The sequence below is a fragment of the Penicillium soppii genome (assembly GCF_028829465.1).
Source record: "Penicillium soppii strain IBT 18220 chromosome Unknown utg000005l, whole genome shotgun sequence".
In the NCBI taxonomy this organism is placed as follows: Eukaryota; Fungi; Ascomycota; class Eurotiomycetes; order Eurotiales; family Aspergillaceae; genus Penicillium; species Penicillium soppii.
Genome location: NW_026643235.1, coordinates 544,601 through 563,501, shown reverse-complemented (window position 1 = coordinate 563,501; position 18,901 = coordinate 544,601). Strand labels below are relative to the sequence as shown.

Sequence of the window (18,901 nt, the reverse complement as noted above, 5' to 3'; positions counted from 1 at the left end):
TATGATAATACAAGAAAGTGTAGTACTCTGGACACCCAGCATACATTAATGAGTTATAGAGTATGGAGTACAGTCGAATGAGAGACCGTCGACTTATCGAATAGAAATTTCCACTCACATGACTTTCCAAGGTTGACATTTGAAAAGCAATCTGACATAATCTTCTCACCTGATATTTCTTGGCGCTCAAACGTCATTGGGAGCTTCCAAAAGTACATATGTACCTAGCTTCTTCTCCTCATCTCTTGTACTTTTCTCTACTCCCCTGAATCAACTTTGCCTTTTCAACATTCCAACCTTCAAAATGCTTCGTCAATCCATCATCCGTTCTGCCAACACTGCCAACCGGGCTGTTTTCACCCGTTCATTCTCCGCAGCTGTCCCACGCATGGGCGAGGGCGACACCGGTGGTCCCCGCAGCAGCGCCGGCGGTTCCTCAGGGTAAGTGAGACACATCTTGACTGTGGCATGTGGCATATGGTATATACCTTGAACGTTCAATTGCAACGAGTCCATAATCCTGACTGCCCACCTTGCTGCGGTTGGATGACATCATATACCGATGACCATCGCTAATCTCTCTATCCCCAGTGATGCTTTCACCCGCCGTGAGGCCGCCCAGGAGAGTCTTTACATTCGTGAGAAGGAGCTCGAGAAGTAAGTTCCGCAAACCCGAATGATCAGTACTGGACAAATGAGCTAGAAGCTAACTTGAATGATAGGCTTGCTCAACTCAAGAAGAAGATTTCCGAACAGCGCAAGCACCTAGATGAGCTTGAGAACCATATGTAAGCTCAAATATTCCCCCAAATATTCCCCCATTTTTGCTATTCTTATTCGTTTCATTGCCCCGCATTTGAATAATGGCCTGACTGACCTCTTTACAGCGACGGCCTGTCCAAGCAATAGATTTCGTGCGCCTAAATATGTCATGTTCCACGCAAAGAATCACTTCAACTGCTATGTATAATATCATCTCCGCTCTGTGAGCCATTGTAGCTCACTGTCTTGAAATCCCCTGATTTCCAGCGTCTGTGCTTAAGCATGGCATATCCCCACAATAGCATCTTTGGAGTTGTTTTATATACCCCTCCTTATGTCCATGTATTGTGTCCAAGCACATCGTCTTGGGATCCTGTTGGGTCCACCAGTACACCCTCAGGCTATGGTAGGAATTATTTTAGCTGTTGGCACCTATATCTCTAGAGTAAATAGTGCCGTCAGAGCACAGCTTGTATTGGTCGTAGTTCACCATGACAACACTCAAAGACAGTTACTGTCTATATATCCACAATTGAAAGGGCGTCGGGAAAAGACTCCCTATAAGTCATTTTCCTAGTTTCAGGGCCGAGACGTCAAACTTGAACTAGAGATCCACCCTTGATGTAGTAGATCGCGGTTCTCCACACATTATTGGCAGCGGGATCCTAGCTTGGAAGAGCTCTTACCATTCATCTTGTTCATAACTCAAGTACGACCCTCAACACGTCCAAACATCAAGGTACACCATTCTATCTGGGGCCGTCACCCCCCAATGCTTACCCCGCCATGACTCTCCTCAACCTACCAAACGAGCTCCTGCTCTCCATAACAGAAACGCTAGACTCCCAAAATAGCATAAATGCACTAGCGAAAACAAACCGCCGCTGCTATAATCTCCTAAACTCTTTCCTCTATGCATACAATGTCCGCCACCAGAACGGAAGCGCCCTGCACTGGGCAGCAAAACATGGCCAGCTAGAAGCAGTCCAGGAGTCGCTCCGACAAGGCGCGGATATTGAGTCACAAGACCGCGAAACGAAGGTCCGGCCGTTGATTGAAGCTTCCCGATCCGGGCATGCAAATATTGTCTCGCTCCTCGTGGCGCATGGAGCCAATGTCCACGCGAAAGACACTTCCAGATCCAAAGACGCAATCACGTTCGCTGTTCAGCGCAACAAACCTGCAGTAGTTCGTCTTTTGCTTGATAATGGCGTTGATCCCAATTCCGTGGACTTGAGGGGGTCCAGTCTCTTGCATCTGGCTGCAGAAGAATATCCCAGTAGTCGTGCGGCGTTGACAAGGGTTTTGATTGACAAAGGGGCCAATGTGGAGTCTACTTCACAGTGCGCTGACACTCCATTGCAAGTGGCTAGTGTGTCAAACTCTGTGGAGGTGGCTCGTTGCCTCATTGAATGTGGAGCCGATCTTGATAAACGGACTCGCGAGGGAAGGACTTTACTACACCTTGCTGCTTCTAAGGGTCATATTGAGTTTGCCGAATTATTACTGGACAAAGGCGCCGCTATGGAGTCGAGAGACGCTGATGGTTACACACCACTCCATATGGCATGCTTCAATGGCCAAATACAAATTGCAAATGTCTTGTTAGACCGAGGTGCAGATCTAGAGGCAATATCCTCAACCGGGAACACGCCCCTTCTCATGGCAGTCCTCTGGGAAAGCAGCGCGTCTAAGGTCAAAGACTCGACATTAGGCCAAATAACTTCATTTCTGCTAGAACGAGGTGCCAACCCTGCCCGTGGTAACGAGTCTGGCGTCACGCCTTTGCACGTTACCGTGTCAAGGGGACACGCAGTTCTGTGCAAGATGTTGCTGCAACACGGTGTCAATCCAGAGCCAAGAACTTCGACTGGTATCACACCGCTACATAAGATACCAGTCGGTGGCTCTCTGCAATTGGCAGCGTATTTGTTGCACTGGGGCGCTGGTGTCCAGCCGAGGGATGAGGACGGTAATACTCCTCTTCATCTGGCGGCGCGAAGGTGCTTTCCGGGATTAGTTGAATTGTTGCTTGAGGCGGGTGCTGATCCGGTCACTAAAAACAACAAGGGGCAGCTGCCTGTGGATCTGGCGGTTCAGGAGACGGTAGGGCGGTCGAAAGAGAAACGGGTTAGGCATTTGGAGGTTATGGATCTTCTAGAACAGAGTCCGATGTTTAATGGAAGTTAAAGTGTGCAAATCGCTTATCAACAAGTCATCTCCATAATATCTTCCAAGGTTACTATATAGGGCTTGTATTATAGTCAAGCAATTTGCTATCCCTGCATGTGTACATAGATATACTAGTCACGCAAACCTGATTACCGGTAGATCGAATTTGGTATCTTCGATTGTTTCTCAAACTCCATTGTCAGTTCCATCAAGCCTGGTTTACATTTTCGTGACTTGAAGGTACACCTCAATGCCTAATGTATGTCCAAAATCTACATGTGGACTTGGTACATTGAACTCTACGATTGTGCTGCATCAATTTTATCAGAAAAGAACATGCAAACAGTTTATTGTGACCGACTATTAGCATATCCTGACTACAATAGTACATCCTCCAAGCACATCGAGGTGCCAAGTAGCCATTAACTCCGAGTTCAAATCATTAAAAAGACCATCATCCACAATTTACCGCCCTTGCATGAAGGAGCGGTAGAAATCATCGGCGGTGCTGTCATTGCCCATACCTGTGTTGTTGTATCCGTATCCGAGACGGGCAGAGATCGATTGGCCCGCTTTTTGGGCAGCAGCGACCTTACCCTGCAGTTCAGAGGTGCCTTGGTCGATGACCTGCAGTTGGGACAGGTGGGCGTTGAGAATGCGAACGATCTGGGAGATCTATAAGACTGGGTTAGCAAATATATCAGACGTGATGTTAAGGGAATGTGGCGACATACCGGCTCGTCTGCCTTGTTGGTCTTGCTCAAGGTGGATGAGGCACTGTTCACCTCCTCGATCATGCTGGTAAGGTCCTTGCCCATCTCGTCCAAGCGCTCTGAGAGCTTCTCGGCCAATTTGTAGCTATCGATATGTTAGCTGCGTATATTCTGAAAAAGCGAAAGCACTGCTACTTACGTTGCCTCGCGCTCCTGGTCAGGTCCTTGGAGGGACTCTCCTGGGCCAACCTGCTTGGTGACCATCTCATCGACTTCACGCTCGTATCGGTCCAGCCATGAGCTTAGCTCGTCCTGTTGGCCCTCAACTGCTGACAACTGGCGCTCAACCTCCTGGGTCGCGCGGTCTGCATCAACGGTGCTACCATACAGCTTCTGGACCTTGGTTCCATTATCCACGAGCAGACGATCCCATTCGGAAACCTTCTCCGCCTGTTCACGGAAGTCCTTCTGATATTTGCCAAGATCTGTGGCCCATCGAGTGATGATCTCATCCATGGTCTTGTTTTTCAAGCGTGACTGAGCGGGGGGAGCAGGACCAGTGGTAGATTGACCAAGCGCAGAAGGACCACTTGGAGCGGCGCCAGCAGCAGGCGCAGCTGTGGCAGGGGCCGGAGCGGCAGTAGTTTGAGCCCCAAGACCCCCAAGTGGCGCTGCAGAAGTGGTCGCAGGTTTAGTTGAAGGTGTAGCAGCTGCACCTTGGCCGAAAAGGCCACCCGCAGGAGCGGCTGATGTAGTAGTGGGAGCGGTAGTGGCCGCTGTCCCCGCGGTTGTGGAGGGCGCAGAGCTACCAGCGCCTCCGAATAGACCTCCAGAAGGAGCCGCCGCTGGGGTAGTCGAGGGAGCAGCTGTGGAAGTGGCGCCTCCGATGGAGAACATAGGCTTTTGAGGTGTGGCACTTGACGTGGCCGGGGCTCCAAGGGAAGGAGTTGTGCTAGGTGTGGCAGAAGTAGCACCACCAAAGGCTGGGAATGCAGGCTTCGAAGCGGCGTCGCCGCCAGGAGCTGGCGCCTTGTTGAAGAGAGAAGGTGTCTGGCCGCCGGGAGCGGCGCCGAACAGTGGCTTAGCACCGGTATCAGCCGTGGCTGCAGGAGTGGTGGTCTCCGCCGGTTTATTTGCACTAAACAGACCACCGGCTGGTGCAGCTGGAGTAGGTGCAGCTCCACCAAAAGACGGCTTGGATGCAGCTCCACCGAAAAGGTTGTTAGATGGCTGTGAGGTAGTGGGCGTGGTAGATGTCGCTGCGGTAGAAGGGGTGGCTGAAGCGGGCTTTGCGGCGGCGAAAAGGCTGTTGGGAGGGTTCAATCCTGGTGGAGGACCAGCAGGGGTGGTTGAGTTATTGCCAAACAAAGACCCTCCCGCTGGAGCAGGTGTAGCTGTCGAACCGAACATACTGCCTCCAGCTTTGGGGGCACCGGCACCACCGAATAGTCCATTGTTAGCAGGTTGGCCAGGTGTAGTCGATTCCGCGGGCTTGTTAGGTGTTTGGCTGCCGGCACCACCGAACAATGAGTTCCCTGTAGGAGCTCCGGTTTTGGCCTGGCCGCCGAAGCTGAAGCCTGAGCTGCCACCGGTGGTCGCATTGGCAGTGCCTGTATTTCCGAAGCTAGGAGTGTTTTGACCAGCGGCATTTCCTCCAAACAAAGATGGTGTTGCGCTGCTGCCGCCAGACGAAGCTCCAACATTTCCGAAGACACCACCGCCAGATGCATTGTTATCCTTGTTGGCGCCAAACGCATTGCCTGCTGTTCCGAACAGACTTCCACTGGATGCGCCGCTAGAGGGCGTTGTGTTGAAGAATGACATGGTGATGTGTTGGCGCGATCAATGTGGTTAGGCAAGCTTGCGGTGATGGAAAAAAGCTGGACGGGGAGAGGGCCGGCGATACAGAGCAGGGAAGAGGGAGCCTGCGGAGTGGATCAGAGATCCAACGATAAGAGAGAATTGCTCTTAATCGAATAAATCCGGTGAAAGAGACCGAGGGTTGAATGTACAAGACAACAGAAACCAAGGTTGAAGCAATAATAGTCGGAAGGAGTTTGGCAGCACGCGCAGAAGTTGTGGCCTTGGAAACAGGGCAAATATATTGCCTGAAAAATGTGGCCAATTATTTATATTAACTAGGCTCTAGGGCCAACATGTTCTGGGCTCACATCGATCATAGAGAAACAACTGTCGTCACTCACACACTACCACCATAACATTTTATTTATTTCCTTTGAATACCCCCTTTTGCATGTTAACATATTGAAATCAAGCTGCAATCATGTCGGAGGGGCCGTCCGATTTGTCCAATTCGCATCTAGAGCCCCCCAGGAAGACTACTGAGATGCAAGATCCAGGAGCTGGTAGCCATAGTATGAGCCTATTGTTTACTTTTGGTTAAATTTTTCGGAAAGTCGAACTGACCTTGTTTATTAGCAGAGTCCGAAAGCGAAGATGAACACTTCTCAGACGCCAGCGAAGGCATTCCAGAGCCCCAGTCGCTCCCACAATCCGGTCGCACTTCCCCTGTCCCGCGCACGCGAGTCGAGAGGGTCGACAGTAGCGCCCAAAATGGCGATGTTCCAGGGACAGCGGCATTTGAAAAGAGAGAACAGGATGCAGTGCCTGACGAGATCGAAGTGGTTCCGGAAGGTGCACACAGCCAGAACTACTCGGCCGCGGGGCCTGAGGACCGACCTTTGAGCCCCCGGGGCTCCCCTATTCCACGGACAGTGGTTGAAAAGGTTGACCCGAGTGAGCCTAGCTACGGCGAAGTACCAGGCACGCAGGCACACGAAAAACGCCTCGCCGATGCCGTACCCGATGTGGTGACCAAAGCGTCGGATTTGGAGGGCAGCCCAACACCGCCAGCGCTAGACCCTACATCACCTCAACTCAATATATCCGAAACCGTCATTCCTGAGACACGACTTGAGCGAGTGGATACATTACCCGCCGACGAAGACGTGCCATCACATCCACAAGCTCACCAGAGCTCACCAAGTGACACATTACCCGATACGGTAGAAACCGTTCCCGATGTCTCTTTATCAAATTACCCGGAACCGCCAGTCCAGGACCTCTCCCTGGAGATTAATGCGAACGAATATGACGAATACGACGAGCAAGAAGAAGGAGAAGCGGGGGACGATTTTGACGAATTTGTAGAAGAGCAGGATGACATGGAAGACGATGACTTTGGGGATTTCGATGACGGCTTCCAAGAGCCCAGCACAGAGGACGCAGACGAACCACCAGCAGATGGAATCGCGTCCCAACATAACGCCCCTCCAGTCGTACGTGCTCACACCCAGCACAACCCTTCCTCAACCATCAACTAACAAGCCAACCTCACTAGCCACCACTCACCGATTTTAACACCTTCACCTCAACAACTGAACTCCTAAGTTCCCTCCAGGATACCCTCAACACCCTCTTCCCATCATCGACAGACCTCTCCTCTCTCCCAGCAGTCGAGCCAATCCCAGACTCTTCTGCAATCTTTAGCACAGAGCGCTCCCTCTCCCTCTGGTCCCAACTCGTCGCTCCCCCACCCCTCCAACCCCAAAATTGGGTCAAATCCCGCATTCGCCGCCTCTTCCTCGTCTCCCTAGGAGTCCCCGTCGACCTCGACGAGATCCTCCCCGCCTCAAAACAGAAAAAGCTCGTCCTGCCTTCCATCGACCTAGAAGGTTCCGGCAGGAAGAGTCCTGCCCCCTCACCCCAACCACAAGACAATGCCCAAGACTCTGAAAAGGGCCAAGCGCCCCCTCGAAAGACTCGTCGTGGCGCTCCATCTGCGCCGGAAATGGATCTCTCCGCTGTTCGCCGGCTGTGCGCGACTACTGATGCTGCGCTGAATGGTCTGACGGATTCGGAGTTGAAGTTGCATGTCAAGGAGCTGGAGACTGCTGCTCAGCAAGCGAGTTCGGTTCTCGAGCATTGGCTCAAGAGGCGGGATGGGCTTATTGGTGAAAAAGAGGCTTTCGAGGGTGTTATTGAGAACCTCGTTAGTCATGTCAGGAGAGTTAGGAAATAGTTTCTTTTCTTCTCTGGGATATTTGGTTTATCTCAATCCCTAATATAACATATTCTGTATAATCTAATGTTCATAGCGGGGTCTTCACGAATGAATCGTATTTTCTCTTGGTTCACTTCTGCTGCGCGTGTCAGGTCAGCAAGGCCTCCTTCGCATTTCCGTACCTAGGCAGGTACGGGACTTGAGGTGTAGAAAGAGATCAGAGGAGAGGGTCCTTGGTTACAGCGTAGGAAACCCTTGAAAGAAAGATAATATGAGATGAACAGAAGTTGAGGATAGATTGATCATTAATTCATGTCTCAAAACAAATTGTTTTCAAGCGCCTGGCCAAAGAAACAGTGGATATCCAGCAGGCCAAGTCTTCTTAACGCCAATAATGATAATGATATCAGATAAAAAATAATGTCTTCGACCATATGGATAGCACGCAGTAGGGGGTATCTTTCCTTTTCAAACGCATACAGATTTTAGTGAAAGGCATCGAAGGACCAAATAAACAAGTGTGAACAGGAAAAGTAACAAAAGAACAAAGAAACCCAGAGAGAACAAAAAGATCACTCCAAATGACCGTCCTCAAAGAAAGGAGAAGACAAGCCAAATGAGAAAAACAGGCGACTCAAGGGGTCAAAACCCCCTCAGTCCAATTCAATAACCTCGTGGTAGTGACGGGAAACCAAAGGCTGGCTCACATCCGGTTTATAGTCAAGCCTAGGACGGGTCGCGGCAGGCTCCAAAGCATCATCCGAGACAGACTTGCGCTTTTGTGACGTTGGGCCTGAGTGAGAACCTCCCTGAGGGGCAGGTGAGGTGTCATCTGTATTAGTCCTAAGCACCCAGGTTCCATCAGCGTTGACCTGAACGGCCTGCGCGCCGTCCAGCCTATTGGTGCGAGCGAGTTCTGCGTGGATCTCGGCCAGAAAGTAATCGACAACCAGGGATTTGGGGCGTGCATCGGCTTTGCAGACCGGGCATCGCCAGCTATCGACCATTGGAGCTCTGCCGGAGGCTGATTTTCGGGTTCGGATAAAGGTGTCGCGGTCGAAGCATTCGGCGTGGGTGCAGTTTTTGGAACGGACGGGGACATCGAAAATTCGCGCCATGAAGGGATCAACGAGGTTGATTGTTAGGCTGTCGGTCACGACGGCTAGATCGTCATCGTTGGCGATGGGGGTGAGGCGCTTCTGGATGGATGCGCGAGCATCTGCGGCAGGGATGGGCTGCACTAGGTGGAGGATGTCTTCGAAGGCGGTAACTTCCATGATTTCCACGCCGAAGTGATACTGGTTGTCTTTGCACTCGTCTTTTCCTAGAAGCAGGTCGATACGGATAGAGTTGTCGCCTGCCTTGAGGTGTTGGGTTATGTCCAAAGGGAGGTCTTTGCCGTTGTGGACTTTTCGGCGTACTTGGAGTTCCTTGCCGTTCACGGTGATGTAGAAAACACTGGGCCAGTAGGTGGGAGAGACAGCCCACTTGATCTCTTCAACGGAACCTCGTTTGCCTTTCCCGGAGCCATACTTTCCACCAACGGAGTCAGATGTGCCATCAGCAGAGCCTAAATTGTTCTGAACTGATTTCAAATTGCCTTCAACGGGAACTGGTTTGCCACCAAGGCGAATGCACCGCAATCGAAGGTTACAGGAGCCGGGCTGGTATGTCCAGACTGATGTGTGTCCACCATTTGCCTTGCTAACCCGTGGGAACCTTTGCAGGTCAACTTGTGCGAGTTTGAAATTCCATGTGTAGTCCGGTTCCTTGGGATCGATCAGAGTGGGTGGCACGATAAATGCGTTGAAGTAAGAGAATAGATCAGTTTCGATTGGCTCGCCATTAGGCCCTATCTCAACCAGTCGCTTCATCGGGTCACGTGGGTGCACTAGGTGTAGTCCGATTCGTAGAGGATCTCCGTTCACAGTGATTGGTGCTTTGTACCCAGCTGCGGCGAAGAAAGGCGTGGTCATAGGCTGACGATGTGGTGCTGACTGATGATAAGCCTGAACTTGATGAGCTAAGTGAGACAAGTGAGTGGCTGGTGAAGCCGTTAGAGAATTTGGCGGAAGTTGATGATTGCGTCGAATATGAGGATATTGTGGCACAAGCTGACCGTTGGGAAGTTGGAGTACGTAATTTGCAGAGGTAGGTGTGGGGATCATTGACAAAGGGTTGGGTGTCTGAGGGAGACTTGACGTGAATGTGACAAGTTGCGAGGGGAGGGTAGGAGAGTTGGAAGAGTTAGCAGCATTTGCAGAATTCACAGGACCATGAGAACGCGATCTATTCGCTGCTCCCTGGCCCTGTGAATTCTGTATCTGCACATTTTGATATGCTGTAGCAGGGGCAACTTGTCCATGACGCACTGCCTGCATCGGCATTTTCATTTGCCTTTGCCATTGTATATGAAGGTTCTGCGTCTGAGGGTTCCGCATCTGGGAGTTTTGAAATTGAGGGGTTTGAGCTTGAGGATTCTGAACCTGGGGACTTTGTCTTTGAAAACTATGAGTTTGGGAAGTTTGAACGTGAGGACGCTGGATCTGAGACCTTTGTCCCTTGGGACTCTGTATTTGAGAACGCTGCACCTGCATTTGCACCGGCTGTGGAATCTGATTATTACCCCTCTGGCCCTGGTTATATACCAATGTCTGCCCTTGCTGTATCTGGCTATAATAACCCGGCGAAGCAGGCATAGGCATGTCTCTACCACTATATTGGGGCTGCGAAGGAGCCTGACCAGAGAAAGGTTCCGAAGATCGCCCCGCAACTGGATTTGAGGCCGAATGAACAGAAGGTGAGCGTATAGGAGGTGAAATCGCAGTTTGGGCGCCACTAGCAAATGGAGAGCTAGAAGAGGTTGAAAGTATTCCTTGGACGGGAGAAATGGTCTCAACCGGACGTATATTTTCATGATCTGGGAAGGAACCAGGCTCGGAAGGAGCGCTGGACTTTCGTGGGAATGAAAGATATGTTTGTATCAAATTTCGATTCCTTGACTGGGTTGCTGTCTCAGTGTCGGGTTTATTAGATGTCTGACACTGCATAAATGACGCCCAATCTTTCCAAAGCAGACGTTGTAGTGGTTTTATGTATTCCGTCTCATGAAGACGATTGGAGACAAATGTGAAAATCACACTCAACAATACCGGAGAAGGATGTCCAAATAGTTCTGAAAGAGTGGACACCAACGGAGCGTGAGTGGCTTGGTTGTAGAACTTGGCCATTTCATTTGCAACCCGCATAAGAAACAAAGGGACGGTCTGCAGTGTACGTAGGTACCATTCCTGCTGGGACAATTGCTGTGGGGAGTAGGGGAAATGAGCAAATCTGAATGTAACAGAAGGGTTCATCTTTCTATTATCTTCCAAAAGATGAAAAAGCATATCCATTCCTCTCGCAGGTGCTCTAATTCGCTCAAGGGTCAATGGGTCAATGGTATATTGGCAATACAGTTGATGGATCACCAGATAGAAGAGATCCTTATGATCAACTGCCTGCTCTAACAGGTTAATTCGAGGTCGAACGACGTTTCTTTCTCCCTCAGATGCTTGTAAAAATCCAGTCTGAGTCCACTCCTCTTGCATGCTTTTCAACTGAAGTGACCATCCATTCCATGTCTCTTCGGAGACGCCCGGGACGACCGGGGCGACTGGACTTGGTGCAGCCTCATTCTGTCTTTGTGGTGGAGGCCTGGAGTCGGAAGAGGGATATTCCGGCGGTGGACGGGAGGGTAGATCGGTTTGCGACTGCGCGACCGCTAGAGAACTGGGTATGTGTTCGGCGACAGGCGCTTTAGGAGGTTGAACGGCCATCCGGTCATTATTTTCCTGAATCTGCGTCGCAGTCGAAGTCGAGTCGGGCGGCAACCTCGAAGTTGAGGCGATAAAGTCTACACTAACGGGACTCGGGCGCGATGTTGTGCTGAGCGCAGGTGAGGGCAGGGCAGTTTCTGGCGTGTCGGGATTTTTTGCCCTTGCAATACTGGCGGAAGGTTGGAGGGTCTCACAGGGGGTAACGGACGTAACGGGGGACAAGGGGGTCGCTTCTGGATTTGAGTTGGCTGGAGCAGGCATTTCAACGCGTGAAGAATCCCGTGAGCGGTTCGAGCTGTTCTTCTCCGCAGATCCCATCCAGTCCCTCCGCACACCACCTAAGAAAAGGTTGGCAGTGGTATTGGATTCATCAATATTGTCTCGGGCATTTGACACCATTTTAAAGGTGTTCCATTTTGGATTGAGGCAGAGACAGCCCTTTATAGCGAGACTTTGTTTGTACTTAGCAAACAAAGGAGTACTTTTTAGTGAGGGGTTACTTTGCAAACGGTACTTTGGAGTACTTTTATACTCGACTGGCTTTGTTTGATCTTATATTTAGATGTCTTCTTTTATATCTCTCTACATTTTATATATTTTATGTTTCATCTACTCATCTTTCACATAATTTATTATCAAATAGAACACATACTGCTAATAGAACACATACTGCTAATAGAACACATAATGCTAGCCCTAGTCTCTAGGAATGACCGGGTTCATTTTGACGAATGCATACGCGCCGAATCCAATTAATTATTGTAAGTAGATAGTTAGAATGCCAGGAACTAATTTGTTTTTAAATTAAAATAATCCTGTACTGATTAAAATAATATCTAGTCGATAACTATAACCCATTTCGTACCACCTTCAGCCGCTCGACTTTACAATCTATTAATCGCCCTCGTTCGCCTTTGCCCTTTTTCTTCTTTTCTTAACCACGGAATATACCCAAGTCCAGACTCTCTCAGGGCTTTTTGACGACCCGCCCACGTCACTACTTTTTCGCCATCATATTATTTTTGAATTTCTTGAGTGTTGTACCTTGCTATTTGTGTGGTGTCTAATCTCTCATTGTTGTTCATCTCCTGATTGAGGTTATTATCTTCTTCCCAATCTTGAAGAACACACCTCGGTGATTGTTGAGGGTACGTGCGAGCCCCGCGAACATTAATAACCTAATTACTTCGAACTTCGAACTTCAAAGGTCTAATCTTCCCCATTAGATTCCCGCAACTCTCATTACATTCTCTTCCCCCCCCCTTTCTGTGAAATCACATTGTTCTCGAGAGATTCCTTTTGTTTTCCCGAAAGGGAGTTTGCGCCCCATGCCTTGCGACAAGCTTTCTTAACTCCTCTTCCCTTATTTTGTCCTTTACAAACGATCGGAAACTCCCCCAACTTATCGACATGGTCACCATGGGCCCACCTCAGGGCGTTCGTCCAGGTGACGTTCTTGAGGTTCTTCGTAAGTGACGTCGTGTGCGACAATTCGATCGTTGTGCGCGCTCTAGTTAACCAATCCCAGATGAATTCAGCAGCTGCGGTGAAGACGAACTGGTGATGTTTCCGCGCGATAAGATTGAATTGCTTGAGCTAGATGATGAATTCGGTGACGCCTGGTACTTGGGCAAAAATCTGAGAACTGGACAAACAGGCTTATTCCCAGCCAGTATGCGCCCCCCATGACCCCCGGTTGGAGAACCGCTAATTAATGCGCGCAACAGATTTCACCAAAGCTACTCCACGAAAGACCCTCGCCGAGTCGCCGGTGCTCCTCGAATCGCCCTTACCAGCAGAGTTTGACGCGCCCGCAGATTCCTCGTTCGCATCGGTGGGAAGCGGGCAGAGTACCCCTCAAGCCTCGCGCCACGTCGACATGCATTCGTCCCAAATCGGTTCACCACAGCAGCGATCCACATCGTCCCCGCTGCCTCGGCCAAGCTTGGCAGCCGATATTCAACATGCCTTCCGTAGTCCGATGGACAATCATATGAACGGTGAAGAAAGTCCGGTTATGAATGAGACGCTGAGCGTCATCGACGAACACATTACGGATATGAATACCCCGCGTGGCAGTGTGTCGACCCAAGAGCCTAAACCAATCAATGACTCCGGCAGCGAGTATAGCAGCCACATCGGCCACAGGGCTTCTTATATTAATGGACATGAGACCGACGACGAAGAGAGAAATCTTCCAACCGAACAGGAGGTGCGCAAATGGAGCCAAACACAGACATCCAGATGCTTGCGCGGGCTCGGCATCGACTCCAAGCACTGCGACATCTTCGAGGAGCAGGAGATCACTGGTGACGTTCTTCTCGATATGGACCAGGACTTTATCTTTATGAAGGAATTCGACTTTGGCGTCATGGGCAAACGGCTCAAAACATGGCACAAAATTAAAGCATTCCAAGAAGATATCAAAGGATCCAACCAGCCAACCCGGGGATCCATCTCGAGTCTCTCGGCCCCTGCGGATGAACGCTCCTTGTCTCGCGCTGGGCATACCGGACCACTGCTTCCTCGAATCCCCACGCTGTCCGAGAAGAATGGGCAGAAATATCCGCGGTCCTCTGCACCCGCACAACACCCACGGCTGGCTAGCAACAATAGTTCCCCCATGACTCCTCCCTATAGCCATGAATCACCAAGAAGGATTTCGGCCGCGTCGATCCGCGATCTAAACCACACACGCCGTCATTCCTCGATCGACGCCACCCAACGGGGCATACCCGACTCGGGTTTCCATCAAAAGAAGCCCTCCTTCGACCGATCCTGGACTCTCAATTCGGGCCCGCATACGATGCCCGCCCGCCCAGGAACCTCGTTGGGAACCACTTCTGGCTTCCGTGGACCATTGACTGCCGAGTCTGAAACCTATTCCCCTTCTTATAACACCACTCCCGATCAAACCGATGATCTTGATCGAGGTTATTTCTCAGGTACCGAGGTCGACTCGCGCCGAAACCGCCGGGTCCTACAGAAACGCAGCTCTACTGGAGGCAGCATGAATCATTCTCGAAAGTCGAGCTATGCGGAGGAACCATATAGACTCCCATCATCGGCAAAGCGCCAATCCCGTGTCGGTAGTGTTGACTCGATCCGTGAGGCAGCCAAGCATGTCTCCCCTGCTGCCCAAGCCTACCATGGGACGCCACCGAAGAGCCGACTGCGCAGTCTGAGCACGCGTGTTTCCGGAAGTGGAAAGAACTTGCAGTCCCCGAACGAGGTCAAGACCGGTAGCGGTTTCTTCGCCAACTTTTCCCGAGTCGGTAAAGGCGGCGAATCGGACAGTGCTTCAGCGCCATTCCAACCCTTGAAGAATGCTGGCCCTAAGTTCCGCCGGGCAATGGGTCTTCGGGCTATCTCTGATGTTGTCGGAAAGAAACTCGATACCTCTGCTCCTGTTTCGCCACGTGAATCCGACCCCACTTCCGCTCGCACTGGGTCTACTACTCCATCCGCGACATCGAAGAGCTCGGAACGCCATAGCACGGATGGATCCGGTAAGGCTGCCGATGGTCAAGGATTCGTTGTCCGTCCTCGAACCGTCAAATCAAAGAAAGAAACAAGTGCCTATACCCGTGGTCTTGAGAAGAAGTCGCCACAAGAGCAGATGGAAGGCTGCGATTATAGTGGATGGATGAAAAAGAGATCCTCCAATTTGATGACGACCTGGAAGCCTCGACTATTTGTTCTGCGCGGCCGTCGCCTGTCTTATTACTACTCTGAAGATGACACCGAAGAAAGAGGCTTGATTGATATCACCGCTCATCGCGTCCTCCGAGCGGATCAAGACCCTATCATTGCCCTCCATGCAACAATCACCGGCTCAACCGCTCTCCCAGCCAATGCCAACAATACCGTCAACAGCACAGGCGACACAAAACTCACCACACCTTCCGTCATCCAATCTCTCACCAACAAAGACGGCAACGGCCCATTCTTCTTCAAGCTCGTCCCTCCGAAAATGGGTAACTCGCGCACAGTCCAGTTCACCAAACCAGCAACCCATTACTTCCAAGTCGACAATGTCCAACAGGGCCGGTTGTGGATGGCAGCTCTGATGAAAGCGACTATCGAGCGCGATATGGGCCAGGCTGTTGAAATGACCAACAAGCAAAAAACCATCAGTCTCAAACAAGCGCGCTTGATGAACCAGCGACCACCAGACTTGATGCCTGCTTCTGGTAGTACTAAGACCGAACAAACCATTAACGAAGAGGAAGAGGAAGGCGGTCTCCAGATCGACGGCCTGAATCTCCCCAGCACCCCTTCTGACGCCAACTCCTTCGAAAATGCCAAGGACAGCCTCCCTGAGTCGCCAGCCACTGAAAGATCGGCGGCGATTACCAATGGCGATCTACACCATGTCTTGCTTCCTGATCCTCTGGCGAAGATGGAATCAAAGTGATCCATGATTCTTACCTTTCTACCTTTCTATTTTCTACTCTATCTTTTTTTTCTTCCCTTCTTGCTTGAAGTATCTGTCAAACATCTTCTAGCTAATTACCTTCCCCGCTTGATGTATTGATCACAGCTGTGATTCCTGTACCCTTTTTTTTTCACTTGTTGGCGTTTGATGTGATATACCCCTCGCTCAGCCTCTTCCCTTTGTTTGTGGACTCGATCCGGTTCTCGGTTGCGAGGGATTTATGTGGGTGTATGATTGACTTGCTTATGGATTGAAGTTGATTGTTAGTTTGACGCCGAGCATTTCCCCTATACTAATTACATCTTGTAGATAAACAATTATATGAATTTATACAATATTGTGCTGCTTTTTAAGCTCACATAGGCTTGTTTATACTTGGCCTCACCGCCCATGTTACCGCCTTTGCATATCGGCAGTATATATTTACTTTCGTTACTGAGGTGTGTTGTCCTTGGATTTGAATATTTTGAGGTAGCTAGAATAATATATGGTTTACCTGCAGTGGTCTGTCTATCAACTGTAGTCTCTTTAACCAACTTGTGGTGCTTCTAGAATAGATCTTTTGTTAGGCTAGTCACATCACCCGCAGTTCATCTCAATGATTCCCTTTCTCCTTCGCATCCACGCCGATACCCACATTCAGTATGCAATATACGTTATTATAACATTTACCAATTTCTGTCATTATAACCTATTCCTTCATGTTCCTCCAGCGGCTGCTATCCCGCACATTTGCGCTTCTTCTTCCATTCGCAGTCACCGCCACTGTTTACCTCTATTTCTACCCCGTCTTTAAAGGCTGCGCATTCCCCCTACCACAATCCCACTCACAAACCGGACTCCAATCTTGGAAACCACATCACAATGCCTTCATAAATACCCTCTTTCAACACCTCCGCATAGCCCCGAACCCAGCCGCGGACACGCAAAGCCAAGCCGCAATCTTCAGACTCCTAGTCCTCGCAGACCCCCAACTAGAGGGCGACACCTCCCTCCCATTTCCCGAATACGAACTATATCCGCGCATCCAGACCCACTGGCGCACTATCCAAGAAGCACTCGGCAACTCTTCAACACCTTCCTCCTCCCTACTAAATGACACCGTCCTCTCAACCATAACAACAGCCCTCCAAGCCCTCCTAAAAGAAGACATTCCCCGCGCCATCAACGCAGCCCTAAAACGCCTCGATCTCTTCGGAAACGACTTCTACCTTGCCCACATCTACCGCACCCTCTCCTGGTGGACTAAACCGACACACACAACCGTCCTCGGCGACCTAGTCGGCAGCCAATGGATCTCCGATGAGGAATTCGCAAAACGCAGCCACAGGTACTGGGATCGAGTTTTCCGGGGCAGCGAGCGCGTCAGCGACAACATCACTCGCACAGGTGCGAAAACTCAGCACACCACCGACAAATCCCCGCCTGTTGAACTCCTCGGCAAGAACGCGGATCCGCGCTGGGCCACGCGCTTGATCAACGTCGCTGGCAACCATGATATCGGGTACGCGGGTGATATCAGCGCTGCGCGGATGGAACGATTCGAGCGTGAGTTTGGGCGCGCGAATTGGGATGTCCGGTTTGAGTATCCGGATGCATATTCGCGTAATGAGTCTGGGTCTGGGTCGGAGGGTGTAGTTCCTTCTTTGCATATGATTAATCTCAATACGCTTGTGTTTGATACGCCGGCGCTTTCTGGTGAGGTGCAGGGTGATTCTTATTCTTATTTGAATGAGTTGATTTCGGAGCGGCTTTCGGCTGTTGAGGATCGGTCGGTGTTTACGCTGCTCTTGACTCATTTGCCGCTCCATAAGAAGGAAGGCATCTGTGTTGATGGGCCATTTTTCTCGTTCTGGGATTCTGACGATGAGGATGGACCTGGGGGTGTGGCGCGCTGGCTGGAGGGTGGTCTGAAGGAGCAGAATCATCTTAGTGATTTCATTAGTGGTGGTGGTGTCTTGCAGGGTATTTTCGGTCTCAGCGGTGATGAAAATGCGGTTTCTGGTGGGCGGGGTCGCAATGGACTCATTCTCACGGGGCATGATCACACCGGCTGTGATGCTGTTCATTATGTCAACCGGACGGAATCGGTCCACGGAGAGGAAGAAGAGCGGGTGGATGATGAGAGTCCTGCTAAGAATTGGCACTGGGCTGCTAAGCGCTTTGATGGGAGCCGTATTGACGACCCTTCAATCCGGGAGGTGACTCTTCGTTCTATGATGGGAGAATTCGGTGGTAATGCCGGTCTTTTGTCTGCTTGGTTTGACGATGCTGCTGGACAGTGGGACTATGAGATCACCATGTGTCCTGCTGGAGTGCAGCATATATGGTGGGCGATTCATGTTCTCGTTCTTGTAACGGCAGGCGTGGCTTTGCTTAGGTTCGCTGTTGCGTTGACTGGATCTGGACATGGGACGAAGCGGGTGGTCTCTCCCGATTCATCAAAGATCCAACAAGAGAAGACGCAGAGAGTACAAGAGAAATGATTGGTTTGTTGGGTTGTTGTATAGTTGTCTTTGCATTGTATCAATAGTCATCAGATTACGAGCGATTTGCATAAACGACATTTTAAATATTTAACGACAACATTGAGAAATATATACTTACAAAGTAAAGAATTGTTACGAGTCTGTTGTAGTTTTGTTAGGGCTCGATATATATGACGTTATTACATAAGGCTTTACCTGACAGCTGACCATGCATTGGGTCTTCGCAAGGTACCTACGACATTTAAAGGCTACAGGTCTACGGAGGGATAGGTGCAGCCATTGGTAGTCATATCAGAGTTCATAAGCACAGCCCGATCAGAACGACAACCAGACACCAGGACCGTTTACCCTCGGAGAATTTGCAGAAGCATTCACTATTTGAAAAGGATGTGAATTTTTTTCAAAAGTAAAATACTTCCGAGAGTCGCCAGTAAAGGTAGGGAGAAACACGAATATGGAGGATAAAACCGGCTTTAAAAATAAAA

General features: G+C 50.3%; 8 protein-coding genes across 8 annotated transcripts; 5 read left to right on the top strand and 3 right to left on the bottom strand.

Annotated features, from left to right (window-relative positions):
• Nucleotides 1-304: 304 nt before the first annotated feature.
• N7529_005631 (uncharacterized protein) lies at nucleotides 305-909 on the top strand (the record flags this gene model as incomplete). The annotated part of the gene is made up of 4 exons (XM_057241158.1): nucleotides 305-441; nucleotides 592-657; nucleotides 723-788; nucleotides 888-909. The coding sequence occupies 4 exons, from the start codon at nucleotides 305-307 to the stop codon at nucleotides 907-909; spliced, it is 291 nt and encodes a 96-aa protein (XP_057096517.1).
• Nucleotides 910-1,548: 639 nt separating this feature from the next.
• N7529_005630 (ankyrin repeat domain-containing protein) lies at nucleotides 1,549-2,952 on the top strand (the record flags this gene model as incomplete). The annotated part of the gene is made up of 1 exon (XM_057241157.1): nucleotides 1,549-2,952. The coding sequence occupies one exon, from the start codon at nucleotides 1,549-1,551 to the stop codon at nucleotides 2,950-2,952; it is 1,404 nt and encodes a 467-aa protein (XP_057096516.1).
• A 447-nt stretch (nucleotides 2,953-3,399) lies between these two features.
• N7529_005629 (putative nucleoporin Nsp1) lies at nucleotides 3,400-5,471 on the bottom strand (the record flags this gene model as incomplete). The annotated part of the gene is made up of 3 exons (XM_057241156.1): nucleotides 3,400-3,609; nucleotides 3,669-3,792; nucleotides 3,847-5,471. The coding sequence occupies 3 exons, from the start codon at nucleotides 5,469-5,471 to the stop codon at nucleotides 3,400-3,402; spliced, it is 1,959 nt and encodes a 652-aa protein (XP_057096515.1).
• Nucleotides 5,472-5,931: 460 nt separating this feature from the next.
• N7529_005628 (DUF5102 domain-containing protein) lies at nucleotides 5,932-7,689 on the top strand (the record flags this gene model as incomplete). Its single annotated transcript, XM_057241155.1, has 3 exons — nucleotides 5,932-6,022; nucleotides 6,087-6,946; nucleotides 7,009-7,689. The coding sequence occupies 3 exons, from the start codon at nucleotides 5,932-5,934 to the stop codon at nucleotides 7,687-7,689; spliced, it is 1,632 nt and encodes a 543-aa protein (XP_057096514.1).
• Nucleotides 7,690-8,324: 635 nt separating this feature from the next.
• N7529_005627 (uncharacterized protein) lies at nucleotides 8,325-9,647 on the bottom strand (the record flags this gene model as incomplete). Its single annotated transcript, XM_057241154.1, has 1 exon — nucleotides 8,325-9,647. The coding sequence occupies one exon, from the start codon at nucleotides 9,645-9,647 to the stop codon at nucleotides 8,325-8,327; it is 1,323 nt and encodes a 440-aa protein (XP_057096513.1).
• A 1,007-nt stretch (nucleotides 9,648-10,654) lies between these two features.
• N7529_005626 (MIZ zinc finger domain protein) lies at nucleotides 10,655-11,888 on the bottom strand (the record flags this gene model as incomplete). The annotated part of the gene is made up of 2 exons (XM_057241153.1): nucleotides 10,655-10,681; nucleotides 10,824-11,888. 2 exons carry the CDS (start codon nucleotides 11,886-11,888, stop codon nucleotides 10,655-10,657), a joined length of 1,092 nt encoding a protein of 363 aa, XP_057096512.1.
• A 1,011-nt stretch (nucleotides 11,889-12,899) lies between these two features.
• Nucleotides 12,900-15,906, top strand: N7529_005625 (putative polarized growth protein (Boi2); the record flags this gene model as incomplete). The annotated part of the gene is made up of 3 exons (XM_057241152.1): nucleotides 12,900-12,957; nucleotides 13,018-13,161; nucleotides 13,217-15,906. The coding sequence occupies 3 exons, from the start codon at nucleotides 12,900-12,902 to the stop codon at nucleotides 15,904-15,906; spliced, it is 2,892 nt and encodes a 963-aa protein (XP_057096511.1).
• A 722-nt stretch (nucleotides 15,907-16,628) lies between these two features.
• N7529_005624 (uncharacterized protein) lies at nucleotides 16,629-18,413 on the top strand (the record flags this gene model as incomplete). The annotated part of the gene is made up of 1 exon (XM_057241151.1): nucleotides 16,629-18,413. The coding sequence occupies one exon, from the start codon at nucleotides 16,629-16,631 to the stop codon at nucleotides 18,411-18,413; it is 1,785 nt and encodes a 594-aa protein (XP_057096510.1).
• Nucleotides 18,414-18,901: the final 488 nt, after the last annotated feature.